This window comes from Octopus bimaculoides, chromosome 1 (genome assembly GCF_046866305.1).
Source record: "Octopus bimaculoides isolate indiv1 chromosome 1, ASM4686630v1, whole genome shotgun sequence".
NCBI lineage: Eukaryota > Metazoa > Mollusca > Cephalopoda > Octopoda > Octopodidae > Octopus > Octopus bimaculoides.
In genome coordinates this window covers 99,244,458-99,264,392 of record NC_142928.1, presented here as the reverse complement: position 1 = coordinate 99,264,392, position 19,935 = coordinate 99,244,458, and the positions used below count along the sequence as shown (strand labels likewise).

General features: G+C 37.8%; 1 protein-coding gene across 4 annotated transcripts in view; it reads left to right on the top strand.

Annotated features, from left to right (window-relative positions):
* LOC106876175 (uncharacterized) overlaps positions 1–19,935 on the top strand; it is a 130,147-nt gene that overhangs the window by 6,552 nt on the left and 103,660 nt on the right. For all 4 annotated transcript variants that reach the window (XR_016242472.1, XM_089354558.1, XM_089354555.1 and 1 more), the window contains exons 2-3: positions 15,769–15,918; positions 16,786–16,895. Coding sequence is in view for 3 of the 4 variants with exons in the window: in XM_089354558.1 (XP_089210684.1) it covers positions 15,769–15,918; positions 16,786–16,895 (260 nt within the window). In the remaining variant the exon portion in view is untranslated. The remainder of the gene's footprint in view (positions 1–15,768; positions 15,919–16,785; positions 16,896–19,935) is intronic.

The window sequence follows — 19,935 nt, the reverse complement described above, 5'->3', positions numbered from 1 at the left end:
TCAGGAGAGGGAGGAGGTTTACATATTCTTTATAACACTGAGCAGATTCCAGTCAACCCTCGTTGCATTTTGATGCCCCCACCCTCTCCAAGGTTTCTGTGAATGCTTCCAAGAACTTGAAACCATAAACCTGCTTGAATGGAGTACCTTCAATAATTTGAGTGGCTTATGATGTAGCCTGACTTTGTTGCACTGAGTTTATATCCTTGACAGAAGGATCTGATCATTTGTGATTTCTCCCATTATCAAAGTGATGTCATTGGTAAGGTCCAAATCAATTAGTGTCATCAAACCAATCTTCCTGAGCTCCCCTTGGTATTATGATGAACTCTAGTTTCTTATTAGCCCCAATTGCTTGTTGAGGGCATAGCCAAAATGATAACATGTGTCATTTTGTAGAACCTCAATCTGCTTCTCAAGCACTTTAATTTCACCATTCTGTGCTGTGTATGTGTGTGGACTTGCTGGTTTGAAGGATTTGAGGTAGTTTTCCTTATACCTCAAGGGTCTTCATCATTCATTTCTTCTTATGAATTGAATCAAATGTTTTCTTGAAGTTGATAAATATCAAGATAACAGTGAATAGGTTTTTCATTCTCTTCTATTATTCTCAGAAAGGACCAGGATCTGTGCAATATTGTTTGCTTCACATGGAAACTATTCTGGTTATATCTCAGCTTGGGGCTGATGGCTACATTTATCTTGTTAGAGATTATCTGAATATACAGTTGCGGAAAGGCAGGCTACCCTGATACCATGATAGTTGTCAGTCTTGGTAAGTGATCTGGACTTGAAAAAAAAAAAATAATGTTTGAAAGAGACCATTGTTGTGGTTGTGTCCTTCTGCTTTCTTGTTGCAGTCCTTGAGTAACCTCAGGTGGGATCCTATCAACTTCAGCACCTTTTTCAACTCAACAGTTTTTTGTCAATGCCAATAAGGTTGGTGGAGATATCTTCATTCTTGTTGTCTCCTGGACTTAGTAGCTCAGGCTCACTTTGTTGTCACAATTCTATAATCAGACCCAATTGTGTTGAAGCTATAGTAAACTTTTGGGTTCATCACGCTCGTGACACTTTTTTTTTCTCATGAGGATGTAATCTAGTTATTCTTGGCTAGAGTTGTGCAACCCTCATATGTCCACAGTTCACTTGTACACTTCTAAAACTGTGGTAGGAGAGGTGAAGTTGTGTTCCTAAAAGGACACCATTCTATTTAGTGAGGTTAAATAATGAGAAGGACATGTCTTCCAAATCAATTCAGTTGTTAAAGTCACCAAAGATGGTCATATGTTATTAGCTGCACCAGTAAGACACAAAGTTTTACATAGATTTTCCTCCATATCCTCTTTGTCAATGGAGTTTTGGAAGCAAGTAGCTATCTACAACAGTTCTAATAGTTTCCTTCAAATTCGGTTATAAGGACATGATCACTGTCGGACTTGATGCCCTGTAGTACCTTGTTGAACATCAGTCCAACCCCACTTTGTGCAGAGTTCCTTGATATGATGGAGTAAATTCCCTTAATACCTGAAGACGTGAATTTTCCATCAAGATGAATGTGCCAATGCTTTTAAATCCCCAGGATATTATTTCTCAGCTACTTATTCTCAATGTCAGTCCATTGAATTGGGATGATAAATGAATAATATTTCTTATAGGTTGGATACAGTCCACATTGGAATACTTATAGTAGTAGAATAAAATGCTGATAAATACCAACTATGTATATACTTTTACTATTTATTGCATTCAGCTTGATGTCACCATGTCAAATATCCCTGACATATGTACAGACGACTTTCCATTTGTTTTCATCTATTAACTTTTTTAGTTAAAATGGAATCAAATATTTATTTTGCTTATCTAATACTTTGAGAGCGGTGTGGCACATCTCATGTAGACCTATGTATTTCCTTTTTTCATCCTTTTGGTTTTTGTTCCTTCCTTTTTGTTTTTCATTTTTACATTTCATCTTTGCTTGGAGCACTTTAATTTGTATCTGAAACTGAACACATTTTAGTTGAAGCAGCATTAACAGATTTTACAAAACCTAGTGTAAATTGTATGAGTGGAAACAGGAACTGAGGAGATGCTTTGTTTTTTCTCTTTTCCCATAAAATTTTAAAAAAATTTTGGTTGAAATTGTGCAACATTTAGATCAGGCATAGGCAACATTTCTCAAAAAGTGGGCTACATGGGTCGTGGCTTATCATCAATTGGGTTACACTACTAAAAAAAATTCAAGGTAAATTTTGTTAGGTATCTAACAAATTGGTGATAAACATTACTTTTATTAGGCATCCCATTCAGAAAGTCCTATGGGATGCAATGCAGCCTGCAGGCCCCATTTTACCCATGACTAATTCAGATTTTGCACTGCATCATTTCTCTCAATATTTTGGTTTTCTTTCATTTTGTCCCAGTTTCTTTTTGCATCCACCTCCTTTCTTTCTCAAGAGAAGGAACAAGCCTATAGCCATTAGGCTACAAGAAAGGAACCATTGGCTTTTACTCCATAATATTTAACCCTTTGGCATTTAAACCAGCCATATCAGGCCCAAATATTCTACATGCTTTTTGTTCAAACCAGCCAAATCTGGTCTCTCACACATACTCTACAATGTCATCCTCAAAATAAACAATCACATCATCAAAACCTTGAAGCTATAAGATAATGCACGATTAATTCAAAACAATGTGAATACATAAGTTTCTGAATACTAAAGGGTTAAAACACAAAATCATTTGTAAATATTTTTAAGTCAAACTTTGCACTCAATGAAAAACAAAAACAAAAAAAAAATTCAACAAAAATCTCAAGTATGGCTTTAAACCATCTAAACAATTACTTACATGAAAATGGAAATTTGTATATATTTTACAAAGGCAACAAAAATGGAACGTTGCAATAAGGTCTTTAAAAAAACAAACATTTTCATTTTTTTCCTCCCTGATTTTTTTTTTCTTCCTCCATTTCAGAGCATTTTTATTCCCCAAATCCCCTCACAAATTGTATTGTTTCCTTAATATCTATATCATGTATGTTTGAATGGAAATAATTTGAAATAAATATCATTATTAATCCATAATGCAATGATGTCTACTTTATTATTGAATGAGAGAATAGTGCATGCCATCAAAGTGACACTGGGGTAAAATATACAAAGCCCATTCATATACAATACCCTTCATGACTACCTGTCCGATATAGGTACACCAGGCACATGCATCACAACCATATATGCACAACCTGGTGATCTCATATCAAAATAAACAGCGCATGACCTTGCAGGTAGGGCCCAGTTAGAATTTTCTTCAGGTTGAGTTACCCATCCCACTCAAAACATCCCTGAATAAGGGTTGTTTAAGGATGTTGGATGAAATACTCTTGCTTCCACTGGTGAATTATCCAAATCCCAAAGAATTCCTCTCAACACATGGCTATGATGCTCCCCCAACTACTTCTGCTCGTGATCAGAGATGCACAAATCATCAGCCACTAAGGGTCATGCTCAAGTGGTTAAGATCAAGTAGAGCTGTGGTATTGAACAGAATATTTGCCCATCTTTTATACCAAGACAAAACAATGTACATGCTAACACTTCCAGACAGTTAAAATTAGAAGTCATGTGAGCCACTGTCTGGTACTGCATATTATTATTATTATTTCTATTATTATTGAGTTAGAGAGAAATGCATGCCATCAAAGTGACACTGGGGTACAAGTATACAAAGCCCAATATACACATCATGACTACCCGTCTGATAAGGGTACACTAGGCACATGCATCACAACCATATGTGCATGACATGGTGATCTCACATCAAGATAAACAATGCATGACCTTGTAGGTGGGGCCCAGCTAGAAATTCCTCCAGGTTAAGTAGCTCATTCTGCTCAGAAGGTCTCTAAATAAGGGTTATTTAAGAATGATGAATGAAACACCTGTTTCCAGGGGTGAATTATTTAAACCCCAAAGAATTCCTTTCAACACCTGGCTATGATGCTCCCCCCCCCCCCCACTACTCCTGCTTGTGATCAGAGATGCACATATTGTCAGCCACTAAGGATCATGCTCAACTGGTTAAGATCAAGCAACTGATAAGCAGATCTGTGGTATTGAACAGCATATTTGTTGTAGCCCATCTTTTTAACCATGACAAAACATGTCCATGATAACACTTCTAATAAGTTAAAATCAGACGTGATGAGAGCCACTGCCTGGTATTGTATCTGGCTATTAAAGTGGTAAGCTGGAAGAATTGTTGGGCAAAATGCTTCATGGCATTTCTCCCTGCTTTATGTTCTGAGTTCAAATTCCACCAAGGTTTCATCCTTTTGGGGTCAATAAAATAAGTACAAGTTGAGCACTGGGGTTGATGTAATTGACTAGCCACCTCCCTCAAAATTTCAGGCCTTGTGCCGAGAGTAGAAAGGATTATTATTATTATCATTATTATTAATAGTAGTTATAGTAGGAGTAGTATTAATAAAGCAGAGAGCTGGCTTAGTGGTATTTTGCCTGCCACTACGTTCTGAGTTCAAATTCTGCCGAGTTCGACTTTGCCTTCCATCCTTTCAGGGTTAATAAATTAAGTACCAGTGAAACACTGGGGTCAATGTAATCAACTCGTCTCCTCCCACCAAATTTCAGGCCTTGTATCTTTAGTAGAACAGATTATTATTATTATTAAGATGGTGAGCTTACAGAATCATCAGCATGCTGGAAAAAAATGCTTAGCAGCATTTCGCCCATCTTTATGTTCTGAGTTCAAATTCCACCAAGGTCTTCTTTCAGGATTGATAAAATAAGTACCAGTTGAACACTGGGGGTCAGTGTAATCGACTCAGCCCCTCCCCAAAATTTTAGGCCTTGTGCCTATAATAGAAAGGATTATTATTATATTAGTAAGGTGGTGAGCTTGCAGAATCATTAGCAGCATTTCATCTGGCATTGATGTTGCCTTTCATCCTTTTGGAGTCGATAAAATAAATGCCAGTTGAGCACTGGGGTTGATGTAGTTGACTAACCCCCACCCCTCAGAATTCCAAGTGTTGTGCCTAAAGCAGAGAGAATTATTATTTAAGGCTGCAAGCTGGCAGAATTGTTAGAACACTGAATAAAATGTTTAGTGGCATTTCTTTTGGCTTCATGTTCTGAGTTCAAATTCTGCCAAGATCAACTTTGCTTTTCATCCTTTCAGGGTCGATGCAACTGACTAGGCCCCAGCTATAAAATTTCAGACCTTGTATTTATAGCTGGAAAAATTTACAGTAATGGATTGGCAGAATCATAAATATGTCAGACAAAATATGCAATATTTCTTTTGGTCCTTTATGTTTTGAGTTCAAATCCCACTGAAATCAACTTTAGCTTTCATTTTTTTGGGGGGTCAATAAAATAAAATAAAGTACCAGTCTAGGTAGAGGCACAATGACCCAGTGGTTAGGGCAGTGCACTCGCAGTCGGAGGATTGTGGTTTCGATTCCCAGACTGGGCGTTGTGAGTGTTTATTGAGCGAAAACACCTAAGCTCCACGAGACTGCGGCAGGGGGTGGTGGCAACCCCTGCTGTACTCTTTCGCCCCAACTTTCTCTTATTGTTTCTTGAGTAACACTGCGATGGACTGGCGTCCCGTCCAGCTGGGGGGAACACATATGCCATAGAAACCGGGCCCATGAGCCTGGCTAGGCTTTGAAAGGGCGAAAAAGAAGAACCAGTCTAGTACTGGGGATAATTTAATCAAATAACTTTAGGCACAGGCATTGTGTGGAAAGAAGCTTGCTTCCCAACCACATGGTTCTGGGTTCAGTTCCACTGTATGGCACCTTGGGCAAGTATCTTCTTCTATAGCTTCAGGCTGACCAAAGCCTTGTGAGTGGATTTGGTAGCCAGAAACTGAAAAAAGCCTGTCGTATATATATATATATATATATATATATATATATATATATATCATCATCATCATCATCATCATCGTCGTTTAACGTCCGCTTTCCATGCTAGCATGGGTTGGACGATTTGACTGAGGACTGGTGAAACCAGATGGCTACACCAGGCTCCAATCTGATTTGGCAGAGTTTCTACAGCTGGATGCCCTTCCTAATGCCAACCACTCAGAGAGTGTAGTGGGTGCTTTTACGTGCCACCGGCACGAAGGCCAGTCAGGCGGTACTGGCAACGGCCACGCTCAAAATGGTGTATTTTATGTGCCCCCACCACTGCTTGACAACCGGTGTTGGTATGTTTACATCCCTGTAACTTAGCAATTCAGCAAAAGTGACCAGTAGAATAAGTACCAGGCTTGACAAAAATTAAGTACTAGGGTTGGTTCATTCAACTAAAAATACTTCAAGGCGTTGTCCCAGCATGGCCACTGTCAAGTGAGAAAAGCAACTAAAAGATGACCCTCTTCCTTCAAATTTATAATCTTCTGTCTGTTTCTAATATAGACTGGAGGGTAGGTAACTACGAGATGATGAACCGATGATGTACTAATTGATGATTGTTGCTGTAGGCCTGAGGCATTCAGTTAAGTGGAGGCTTTTGTATATAATATAATGATCAAAAACAATTTTATATATAATTCCTAGTGAAAAGAAAATCATTCACTTAATGATTAATTTTTAAGACAGCCAAGGGAAACAACTAAATCCAAATGAATTACTTTGGGTCATACGGTGGAAAATGGTATGTATGGTGACAGCTATAGACTTATGAAAGATAAGGGTGTCAGATGGAATTTGTTTAAGCAAATTTTCTATGGCTGGATGTCTTTTCTGTCGTCGTATCTCATCTGTTGTGAGTAGATTTGGTAGATGGAAACCGAAAGAAGCCCATTGTGTGTGTGTATATATATATATATATATATATATATATATATATATATGTATATATATATGTATATATATATGTATATATATATGTATATATATATGTATATATATATATATATATATATATATATATATATATATATATATATATATGTATATATATATGTATATATATATGTATATATATATATATGTATATATATATGTATATATATATGTATATATATATATATATATATATATATGTATATATATATGTATATATATATGTATATATATATGTATATATATATATATATATATATATATATATATATATATATATATATGTATATATATATGTATATATATATGTATATATATATGTATATATATATGTATATATATATGTATATATATATGTATATATATATGTATATATATATATATATATGTATATATATATGTATATATATATGTATATATATATGTATATATATATATATATATATATATATATATGTATATATATATATATATATATATATATATATATATATATATATATAATCATAAATATATAGGGATTGACAGTAACCTGCTTCTCCAACATACTGAGAATTCAGAAATAGCAGTCAAAGAACTACTGATTTCAAAACTACAAATTATTACTCCAGATTGATAGCGATATTTTTGATACACACAGAACAAAAAACAGTAGAGAAGAGTAAAAAACACTTGCCTTTAGTTAATTTAGTACAATTGTTTCACAGTTAAGAGTAAAATACTCTATTCTGATCTTCAGCTAAATATTCTAATAAATTTGTTAATGTCTAAATAACTCACGTTAATTTTGACCATGTGAACATCAATACCACGTGAGGAAGACGTTAAGAAATTTATCGGCCAGTAAGTTCAAAATCCCTCGCCCTAATGAATTTCAATTCAGTGTGTATCAGAAATAGTCCCGCACAGGAAAGAGACTCGTACGAATTCCTGTGGTTAAACTATCCACCTTAGAGTTATTATTAAAATATAGATATGCAGGGCAGGGAATCGTCAATTAGTAATAAAATTAATAATCAACAATTTTGCCGGGTACCGAAGAAGGTTTTTTCATACTGAGCTACCCGGCAAAATTATTAATTTTATTACTAATTGACGATTCCCTGCCCTGCATATCTATATATATATATATATATATAAAGTTGTAGTATATTGTCAACTTAATGTGACAATCCCAATAAGGGAACACACTACTGCCGTTTAGCCCTAGGAAGCTGGACCGCTTCCTGTCAGCCATGACACAATTACTGTGTCCTTAAGTTTGCGAGGGGGAGACAAGCTCCTCCACCCAGCCTAGCCAGCATTCAGGGACATGTTTCTGAGTCCCTGAATGCTGGCTAGGCTGGGTGGAGGAGCTTGTCTCCCCCTCGCAAACTTAAGGACACAGTAATTGTGTCAAGGCCGACAGGAAGCGGTCCAGCTTCCTAGGGCTAAACGGCAGTAGTGTGTTCCCTTATTGGGATTGTCACATTAAGTTGACAATATACTACAACTTTATTGCTCCACTACTGCTTAAATCTCTCTGAGAGATTTAGAAATATTATATTTCTAATATATATATATATATATATATATATATATATATATATATATATATAAAGTGTAGTATATTGCCACTTAAGTGTGGCTGACCCCTAGGGGTGGATGTTACTGTTGCTTTTAGCCCCAGGAGGACATCTCCTCCAGCTGGCTTATCGACACACGACTGTGTCCTGTTTGCCAAGGGAGTTATCCCTCTCACCTCGACCAGCAGCACGAACGTATCCGGATTTCAGGGTTATTTCCCTTCGTCGGCGTTCGACAGCTGATGACCTTGGTGAGAGAGACAAATCTGGCAAACCTTATATCTTCTTTTCCAGTGACATTCTTCACTGATATTGAAAAGGTGAAAACAAGCAATGTTAATTCTCTAAATGAAGTATTAACAGTAACTGCACAATAAAGTGTAGTATATTGCCACTTAAGTGTGGCTGACCCCTAGGGGTGGATGTTACTGTTGCTTTTAGCCCCAGGAGGACATCTCCTCCAGCTGGCTTATCGACACACGACTGTGTCCTGTTTGCCAAGGGAGTTATTCCTCTCACCTCGACCAGCAGCACGAACGTATCCGGATTTCAGGGTTATTTCCCTTCGTCGGCGTTCGACAGCTGATGACCTTGGTGAGAGAGACAAATCTGGCAAACCTTATATCTTCTTTTCCAGTGACATTCTTCACTGATATTGAAAAGGTGAAAACAAGCAATGTTAATTCTCTAAATGAAGTATTAACAGTAACTGCACGATAAAGTGTAGTATATTGCCACTTAAGTGTGGCTGACCCCTAGGGGTGGATGTTACTGTTGCTTTTAGCCCCAGGAGGACATCTCCTCCAGCTGGCTTATCGACACACGACTGTGTCCTGTTTGCCAAGGGAGTTATCCCTCTCACCTCGACCAGCAGCACGAACGTATCCGGATTTCAGGGTTATTTCCCTTCGTCGGCGTTCGACAGCTGATGACCTTGGTGAGAGAGACAAATCTGGCAAACCTTATATCTTCTTTTCCAGTGACATTCTTCACTGATATTGAAAAGGTGAAAACAAGCAATGTTAATTCTCTAAATGACGTATTAACAGTAACTGCACGATAAAGTGTAGTATATTGCCACTTAAGTGTGGCTGACCCCTAGGGGTGGATGTTACTGTTGCTTTTAGCCCCAGGAGGACATCTCCTCCAGCTGGCTTATCGACACACGACTGTGTCCTGTTTGCCAAGGGAGTTATCCCTCTCACCTCGACCAGCAGCACGAACGTATCCGGATTTCAGGGTTCAATATCAGTGAAGAATGTCACTGGAAAAGAAGATATAAGGTTTGCCAGATTTGTCTCTCTCACCAAGGTCATCAGCTGTCGAACGCCGACGAAGGGAAATAACCCTGAAATCCGGATACGTTCGTGCTGCTGGTCGAGGTGAGAGGGATAACTCCCTTGGCAAACAGGACACAGTCGTGTGTCGATAAGCCAGCTGGAGGAGATGTCCTCCTGGGGCTAAAAGCAACAGTAACATCCACCCCTAGGGGTCAGCCACACTTAAGTGGCAATATACTACACTTTATCGTGCAGTTACTGTTAATACTTCATTTAGAGAATTAACATTGCTTGTTTTCACCTTTTCAATATCAGTGAAGAATGTCACTGGAAAAGAAGATATAAGGTTTGCCAGATTTGTCTCTCTCACCAAGGTCATCAGCTGTCGAACGCCGACGAAGGGAAATAACCCTGAAATCCGGATACGTTCGTGCTGCTGGTCGAGGTGAGAGGGATAACTCCCTTGGCAAACAGGACACACTCGTGTGTCGATAAGCCAGCTGGAGGAGATGTCCTCCTGGGGCTAAAAGCAACAGTAACATCCACCCCTAGGGGTCAGCCACACTTAAGTGGCAATATACTACACTTTATCGTGCAGTTACTGTTAATACTTCATTTAGAGAATTAACATTGCTTATATATATATATATATATATATATAAACAATTGCAGCGTGGAAGGTGTTTATAAGCCATTTAAGAAACACACAAAAACCGTTAGATTCACTTCAGCATTTAGATTTAATTTGCCGAAATATTTTTGTCGTTTTGAGACCTCAAAGTGACGAAAATAGTTTGGCAAATTAAATCTAAATGTTGAAGTGAATCTAATGGTTTTTGTGTGTTTCTCAAATGGCTTATAAACACCTTCCACGCTGCAATTGTTTTCGTTCCAGCACACGATCTCAGATCAGGTCGCTTGCTATGCAAGTGCATCTCCGTAACACACACATATTAGGGTTATGACTTTTTCACAACCTATGCTATACTATACTATAATTCGATGTATAATTTCATAAAAGTTAGGAAACTAACATTTATTTTGCTTTGTTCAAAAAAACGTCACCCCCAACTTAGGAAATCGATCACTACTTTTGATCGAAATCAGGCAAAATTCTAGGGGGTTCATAACGCCTGCTCAAGTTTTTACGAAACTTGGTGTGCTGATTCAATGCAATCCAGAAATAGTATATCTGAAAATTCAGCTTTCTAGTTGAAGTAGTTTCGGAGTTATGGGCTTTTAAAATTATAATCACTCGGTGGCACTAGATTCACACTTCAGTATTTTCGCTGCCTAAATCTTTGTAAACAAAAGAGAGATGTGGAATAAAAGTATATTTATACATTTTGAAGATTACTGAATTGAAATTGCTCTATGCAAAGGTTCATAACTAGGCTATTCGATAATATACAAAATTAAAAATAATACATAAATACATACTTTTAACGTTATAGGTTTAATTCCAATTTTAAATAACTGTATGAGAAAAAGGGTGCTGAATGTTTGCAGATTTTTAAACATAACAAAGAATTAATATGTTTTGTTAGATAAGATAAATCGAAGCTGTAGTTTCTCCTTCTTTTTACAAACTTCATAAAAATCTTGAAGGCACTTGATTACCCATTCTGCATTCTGATTTGTTCTGGAATTTTCCAGTTTTGATGGCTCTCGACTCCAAAAATTTTTTTCAGATTTCAATGCTTTTTTATGAACTTGCAGGCTACCACATAACTTCTGATAATCATGTGCATTGAACATTTGGTCAGTAAGCCAAAAATCTGCCCAGCTGTAAGAGATGAATCAACAAACATTGAGAAGCAAAACTCTTTTCTCTGGTAGAAGAATAAATATCAAAAGAGCTAGTATTGCTTGAGAATTCCATCTTGCATTACTTAAGTTGGGTATTTTTTTAAACTTTACAGTAAGAAATTTTCTGGTTTCTTCATAGAAACAAAAAACTCTGGTCAAATGAAATAAAAATTTCATGTCATCTTGCCATCCTGCTGATTCAGTATTTTTTTCCTCACCATTTTTGAAATTAGCCTGGAGTTTCTTGTAATTACTTAGAAGCTCTGTGATGAATATTTAATATTAGAAGATGACTTTTTTCTCTCCAAGTTTGTTATCCATTACAACATGAAGAACTCTATCAAGGATATGATGCTGACAACCAATAAATTGCGGTTTTTTCAAACTCTTTTGAGCAAACAGATTGCCATTTCTTTTCCCAGTGTTCACACCAGTTGTATCAGCGACAATCATCTTTACACAGTTCCATAAATTGTATTAATCTAAAACAGCTGTTATTCCTTTCACAACAGTATCGGCTTTTCCCTTTGGTAATTGGAATGCTTCTAACTTAACTTCTTTCTGTTTATTTTTTAAAACTAACATTTGGTATTCTTGGTCATCAATTTGTTTACCATCAAAATGCAATGACTAGCTTTATAAATGTAGTGTTTTCTTCATTTTCGTTTTTTAGTTTAACAACTTCTTTGATAGTCGATCTGAAAACCAAATTGGTAAGGAGTCTTGACATTGATTCCATCTTGAGATAATTGTCGACAAACTGTTGCTGCTTTTTGGGTTGAGAGCTTGGAAGATATTACTAACTCGGTTGCAGTTCCAGTTTTGCTACACTTCCTCCTTGTTTGTGTGGATACTTCATCTGATTTTTCAGACTCTTGATATTCACTTTCAGTCTCTGCTTTAGACGTTGATGATGACACTGGAGTTGCTCTGGTTGAAGTTGGTATTAAGGACACTTTCCTTCTTTTGGATGGATGGATAGTTTTGGAACTGGCTGCCTTTCCAGTTGCATATCCAACCTGTCCCTTGCTTTCAATTTGAAGATGACATAACCTTCTATTCTCACTGCACAGTCATTCACCATTTTCCTTTGTGATGTCAAAAATTCCTTTCAATGAATTGTATTTTCCTTGTTTTACACATTTATCATAGGTATTCAGCACTTTTTCTACTTTTGCTTGTACATTTTGAGTTGATAAATACGGGAAATTTAATTTCTTTTGCCACAAAAAAGTTACTTCTTTTGAAATTTCCTTTGTTCTTTCTTTCCTTCCTTTGATGGTACCTCCAAGGAACAGGTAGCGACCGACAATTTGAAGTTTCATTGGTATCCTGCAGTTGTTTTCCAAAGAATACTCTTCTAGAGTAACAGGTCTTCTTTTCCTATGTGAATCTTGAAATTGTATGAGATTCTTCATCCAAATTTTTTTGATTCTTTGAGTGACACAAGCACTTCTCTTATGAGACATTATTTTAGATACTCTAGTTGGTTAAGCCTACTATTCTGAAAAACAGTTAATATAGTCAAGGTTTTTAGTGTCACCAAAATAAAAAGGAGAAGAAGAGGATATTTCCTAAAATAGGGCCTAAGTAGTAACAAATTAAAAACTCTATAACTCCTAAACTACTTAAACTTGAAAGCTGAAACTTGAGATATACTGCTTCTGCATTGCATTAAATCAGCACACCAAGTTTGGTAAGAACTTGAGTAGGCATTATGAACCTCACAAAAATTTTGCATAATTTGGGTCAAAAGTGGTGTTAGATTTCTTCAGTTGGGGTGATGTTTTTTTTTAAAAACTTAAAATAAAAGTTATTTTCCCTACTTATATGGAATTGTTCATTGACTTTTGATACAGGAAATTGTTTACTTCCAACCAACCAAGGATCACAAAATTAGTGTCAGAAAGGATGATATGATGAAGGATTTGCTTGAATTGAATACACATCAGGTGCAGACATGGCTGGGTGGTTAAGAAGCTCACTTTGGAACCACATGTGTTGCACCTTGAACAAGTGTCTTCTACTATAGTCCTGGGTCAACCAATGCTTTGTGAGTGAATATGGTAGAAAGAAACTGTGTGGAAGTCCATCGAATATGTGTGTGTGTGTGTGTGTGTGTGTGTGTGTGTGTGTGTGTGTGTGTGCATGTGTATGTATGTATGAGAGCAGTGCATGCCATCAAAGTGACACTGGGGTAAAATATACAAAACCCAATATACCCATCATGACTACCCGTCTGATAAGGGTACACCAGGCACATGCATCACAACCATATGTGCACGACATGGTGATCTCATATCAAGATAAACAGCACATGACCTCGCTTGTGGGGCCCAGTTAGAATTTTCTTCAGGTCGAGTAGCCCATTCCGTTCAAAAGGTCCCTGAATAAGGTTTGTTTAAGGATGTTGAGCAAAACACCCATGTTTCCAAAGGTGAATTATTCAAACCCCAAAGAATTCCTCTCAACACATGGCTATGATGCTCCCCCACTACTTCTGCTCGTGATCAGAGATGTACATATCGTCAACCACCAAGGGACATACTGAACTGGTTAAGGTCAAACAACTGACAAGCAAATGTGTGGTATTGAGCAGAATATTTGCTGTAGCCCATCTTTTATACCAAGACAAAACAATGTACATGATAACACTTCCAATCAATTAAGATCAGAAACCATGAGAGCCACTGCCTGATGTATGTATGTATGTATGTATGTATATGGTGGTTCAAAATTATGCCGAAAGAGACAGGTGAGAGAACAACAAACAAGATGCATTAATTTGATGCTCAGAAAAAAACGGAAGATGTCTGACATTTTGAGCTTACACTCTCCTACAAAAAAGAATGAGGAGAGAAAAAAATGTATCTGGATTGCATGTGTGTGTGAGTGTGCGTGTGTGTGTGTGCATGCACACATGCATGCATGCATGTATATATAGATTTAAATAATAAGAGTGAAAAATTGAATATATATATATGTGTGTGTGTGTGTATATATATATATATATATATATATAGGTGAATCATTACCAGAACTAAAGAAATTCCACACATGGAAGCAAGGTCTAGAATCGAAGTAACTTAGAGTTAACATAGCAAAACCCAAAGTCTTAGTAAGTAGAAAGGCAGACAGATCACAAATCCCTTCATGTAGATGGCCCTGTTCAATCTGTAGAAAAGGTGTAGGTAGAAACAACATAAGATGCACCCAGTGTAAGTTTTGGACACATAAAAGGTGCAGCAATATGATAGGAAGGTTAACAAGGAAAATAGCTTTTGTATGTGGAAGATGAAGAGGTACAATAAAATGTACAAAAATGTACACTGAAAATGTACAAAAAATAGACTCCATCAACTGCCAGGTGGGGTAAGCTAGAGGTAGTAGATAGCTTCTGTTATCTAGATTACCAAGTTAGTAGTGGAGGTGGATGCTGCAAGAGTGTAGCTGTGAGAATAAGATTAGGCTGGGCAAAGTTCAGAGAGCTCCTACCTCTACTGGTAACAAAGGGTCTCTCTCTCAGAGTGAAAAGCAGATTGTATGATGCCTGTGTGCAAACGGCTATGCTACATGGCAGTGAAACATGGGCTGTGACAGCCGAGGACGTGTGTAGGCTTGAAAGAAATGAAGCCACTATGCTTTGCTGGATGTGCAATGTCAGTGTGCATGTTTGACAGAGTGTAAGCATCTTGAGAGAAAAGTTAAGCTTAAGAGGCATCAGATGTGGTACGCAAGAGAGATGACTGTGCTGGTATGATCATGTGATGCATATGAATGAGGACAGCTGTGTGAAGAAGTGCTGATCTCTAACTGTGAAGGGAACCTGTAGTAGAGGAAGATTCAGGAAGACCTGGAACAAGGTGGTGAAGCATGATCTTCGAACTTTGGGCCACACAGAGGCAATGACTAGTGACCAAGACCTTTGGCGATATGCTATGCTTGAGAAGACCTGTCAAGCCAAGTGAAATCCCAGTCGTGGCTGATGCTGGCGTCACATAACTGGCATCCATATTGGTGGCACATAAAAAGGATTTTTGAGCATTGGGCCTCATGGAGGCAAAGTGGATGAACTCCTTTCGAGTGTTGGACCTCATGCAGGCAATGACTGAGACCTTTGAAGCACCTTTTGTTCAGTTTAGCCACTGATGAACTGACCATGCAGCAGATTGTACTGCCTACTTACCCACCCTTATTATGTGTTATTATCTCTCACTTTCTGTCTCTACAGATCCAAGAAAATATCTGTCAAAAGTTTGCTCATATCATAGACTCAGAAATCAACCTCAGCCCTGAGAGAAGTCAAGCTGTGGTTTCCTGTATGGGGCCTCAGTTTACATTAAAGTACCTGTCTTATCCTTCACATGGACTTCAACGCAAGGTAAATATTCTATGTTCCTTCCTCCCTGAACCTCTTGTGTGACTTTGTTTTCCAAAGTTATGAGAATAATAAAATTAGTTCCAGTAATAAACTGGAGTTGATCCAAACAGAAGTTCTGTCAAATTTGGTCATGTCTCATCAAAAGAAATAATTACAATTTACCTCTGTCATTTTGCTGAAGATTTTTGGATTTAGGTCCTTCCTCATCACTAACAGGAATGAAAATGCATGTAAGTATTATGAGCATGCCTCTCTTCCTTGGATTAAAATTCAAAATTATAACCTTCCCTTCTAAATCCATCTAGCCTTCCTTTGTTTGAAGTTAGATCGTGTAGCATGAAAACAGTTTTATTTTTATGATGAAATATAAAGAAGCTAAAGCAAGTGAAGGTGCATGGCTCAGTGGTTAGAGTGTTGGGCTCACTACCATGCACTAGTAAGTTCAATTCCTGGATCAGACTATGTATTGTTATTGAGCAAGACACTTTATTTCATGTTGCACCTATTCACTCAGTTGTAGAAATGAGTTGTGACGTCACTGATGCCAAGATGTATCAGCCTTTGGGAAAGACATCAGTAGCTTGGGGAGGGGGAGCTGGTATGCATGGCTGACTGCTGGTCTTCCATAAACAACCTTGCCCTGGCTTAGACCTCGGAGGGTAACTTTCTAGGCAATCACATGGTCATTCATGACTGAAGGGGGTCTTTTATCCTTTATAGCAAGTGAAAAATATGAACTGGCCAATAATTTATTGTATTGACTGTTGTGGTGGGCAGGTCTTTGTATGGCAAGCCTATCTAACCCATACTAATATAGAATCATGTTAAAAGTTTGATGATGATGATGATGATGCATATCTTTTGCAGGAGTGCTCTCAGCAGATGTTGCTAGAAATGAAATCATTATTAAGTCAAGGGCTGGCAAATGCTATCATTGAGGCTGGTTATGGGTCACTGGTGACTCATGATACTCTCAGGTAACACACTTTTATTCTGTATTTCTCCAATACTGATTTATGTAGTAATTCAGATTATATTGATGCTATTGGTAGTGGTTTGGCAGAATTGTTAAAGAGTCAGACAAAATACCTTGGGAAATAACTGCTTGGTTTTGTGATTAATGCACCAACCTATCTATTGGTGAACAGCTTTGAATATACAGTTTGTACCTGTCCCATTCTGTTAACCAGGTTCATTGCATGCATGGAGTGCTGAGATATTTGCCTGAATTTCTTCAATCCCTATGGCAAGAGTATGAGGGGAATGGAGCAAATACTGTGGCCAGGGGAGCTGACTCAGCACCAGACAATCTGCCCAATCCAGGTGATCCAGGCTATATATATAAATATGTTCATATTCTATTCTTTTCTTTTTATTCTTTTATTTGTTTCAGTCATTTGACTGCGGTCATGCTGGAGCACTGCCTTTAATCAAACAAATCGACCCCAGTACTAATTCGTTGTAAGCCTAGTACTTATTCTATCGGTCTCTTTTGCCGAACCGGTAGTTACGGGGACATAAATACACCAACATCGGTTGTCAAACGATGGTGGGGGACAAACACAGACACACAAAAACAAACACACACACACACACACAGACAAACACACACACACACACACACACACACACACACACACACACACACACACACACACACACATATATATATGACGGGCTTCTTTCAGTTTCTGTTTACCAAATCCACTCACAAGGCTTTGGTCAGCCCGAGGCTATAGCTGGAGACACTTACCCAAGGTGTCACGCAGTGGGACTGAACTTGGAACCATGTGGTTGGTAAGCAAGCTATTTACCACACACCCACTCCTAGTAGTATGGGTTAGATAGGCCCTCATACAAAGACCTGTCCACCACAACAGAATTGAGACCCTAATGCTGATGCCAAGTAAAAAAATATATGTATATTTGTATATAAGTATATAATTATATATATATATATAAGGTCTGATCATAAGAATGCATCCTATACAGATACATATATGTGTGTTTGTGTGTGTGTATGTGCATGTGCATGCATACGTGTATGTGTGTGCATGTGTGTGTGGTCTGATCAATAAGTATCCGAACTGTTGCCATAGTAACAAAGCTAAAGTATGCAGAGTAAAGCCGCTTGGCAAAAATTAACCTTGAACTCTGCTGTGCATGCACACTAATTTTTAATGTTCTAGCTCGTATCCGCTGTTTACAGTAGTGCTTAGAAGGAAGGTGTGTAGCGTGTGATCATCGCATTGACCATGACAGAGAAAGTTGCCGTGGTGATACCTGCTCAGAGGCCTGTGCAAAGTTACAGAAAGTGTATGGAGAAGATTGTATGAGCTGCACACAAGTGTACAAGTGGTTCAGATGTTTCCAAGATAGCTGAAAAATGTCAATATTGATGAACATTCTGGGAGACCCACAACCAGCAGAACTGAGAAAAACATCACAGATGTGCATCAGTTGTGAGGGAAAATTGTTGAATCACCATCAATGAGTTATCAAAGGATGTGCAGATTAGTTATGGTTCAGTTCAGTCCATTATCACTGAAGATTTGGGTATGAGACACAAGTCTGCCAAGTTTGTGCCATAATTGCTTTCAGCTGACCAGAAAGACATTTGGGTTTCAATTGCACAAGATCACTTTGATTGTGTTGAGAATGATGAAAAGTTTTGAAAACTTTGCATAGGCGTCTGAGCAGGTATCATCAAGCATTTGGCAAAATTTTATACAGATTCTCTGCTCAACTTTCTTTGTCATGGTGAATGCAATGATCACATGCTACACACATTCCTTCCAAGCACTACTGTAAATATTGGAAGTGAGCTAGAATGTTAAAACTTAGTGCACATGCACAGCAGAGTTCAAGTTTAATCTGTGCCAAGTGGCTTTACTCTGTGTACTTTAGCTTCATTACTATAACAACAGTCCGGATACTTATTGATCAGAACACACACACACACACACACATGTATCTGTACATGATGGATTCTCTCATTGTGAATGATAAATGAGGGTTCAGTAAAATAAAGTGGTAATCATGTTCTGTATGCATAAATGTATCTCTCGAGGCCTGGTGGTGTCTTGCAAAGATTTTGGCAAATGGAACAAGCTGAGGACTCAGTTTGCTTGAGTGTTTGTAGATCATTTACTGTGTGTTTTCTTGAGTGAATGGTAAAGCAGGCTTTGCTTTGTGCCACAAAACCACAATGATAGGCAATGTTTCCATTTAGAGGTGCTGCATTTTGCCAATGTGCCTCCATGTTTGCACACAAGTTGGTCCCGATGTTGGACATATATATGTGTGTGTGTGTGTGTGTAATAAATACTACTACTACTACTACTACTACTACTACTACTACTACTACTACTACTAATAATAATAATAATAATAATAATAATAATAATAATTTCTTATCTCAAAGAACACTGTGGAGTTCCTGAAGTAGATCCAATGGAAATATAACCCAAATGCTTATGACAGCAGGTAGCCCAAACTGTGCCAGTGTTCTGCTCAACACTTCAACACATTAATTGACATATACTCATTAGTCCAAAATATTAAATATGTGTGTGTGTGTGTGTGTATGTGTGTGTGTGTATGTGTGTGTGTGTGTGTGCATGTATGTATGTATATTTAGTTGACAGAAGAGTGGCTGTGTGGTAAGTAGCTTGCTTACCAACCACATGGTTCCTGGTTCATTCCCACTGTGTGGCACCTTGAGCAAGTGTCTTCTACTGTAACCTCGGGCCGACCAAAGCCATGTGAGTGGACTTGGTAGGTGGAAACTGAAAGAAGCCCATCGCATATATGTATATGTATATATATGTATGTATGTGTGTGTATATGTTTGTCTGTCTGTGTTTGTCCCCCCAACATCGCTTGACAACCGATGGTGGTGTGTTTATGTCCCTGTAACTTAGTGTTTCGGTAAAAGAGACCGATAGAATAAGTACTAGGTTTCCAAAGAATAAGTCCTGGGGTCGATTTGCTCAACTAAAGGCAGTGCTCCAGCAT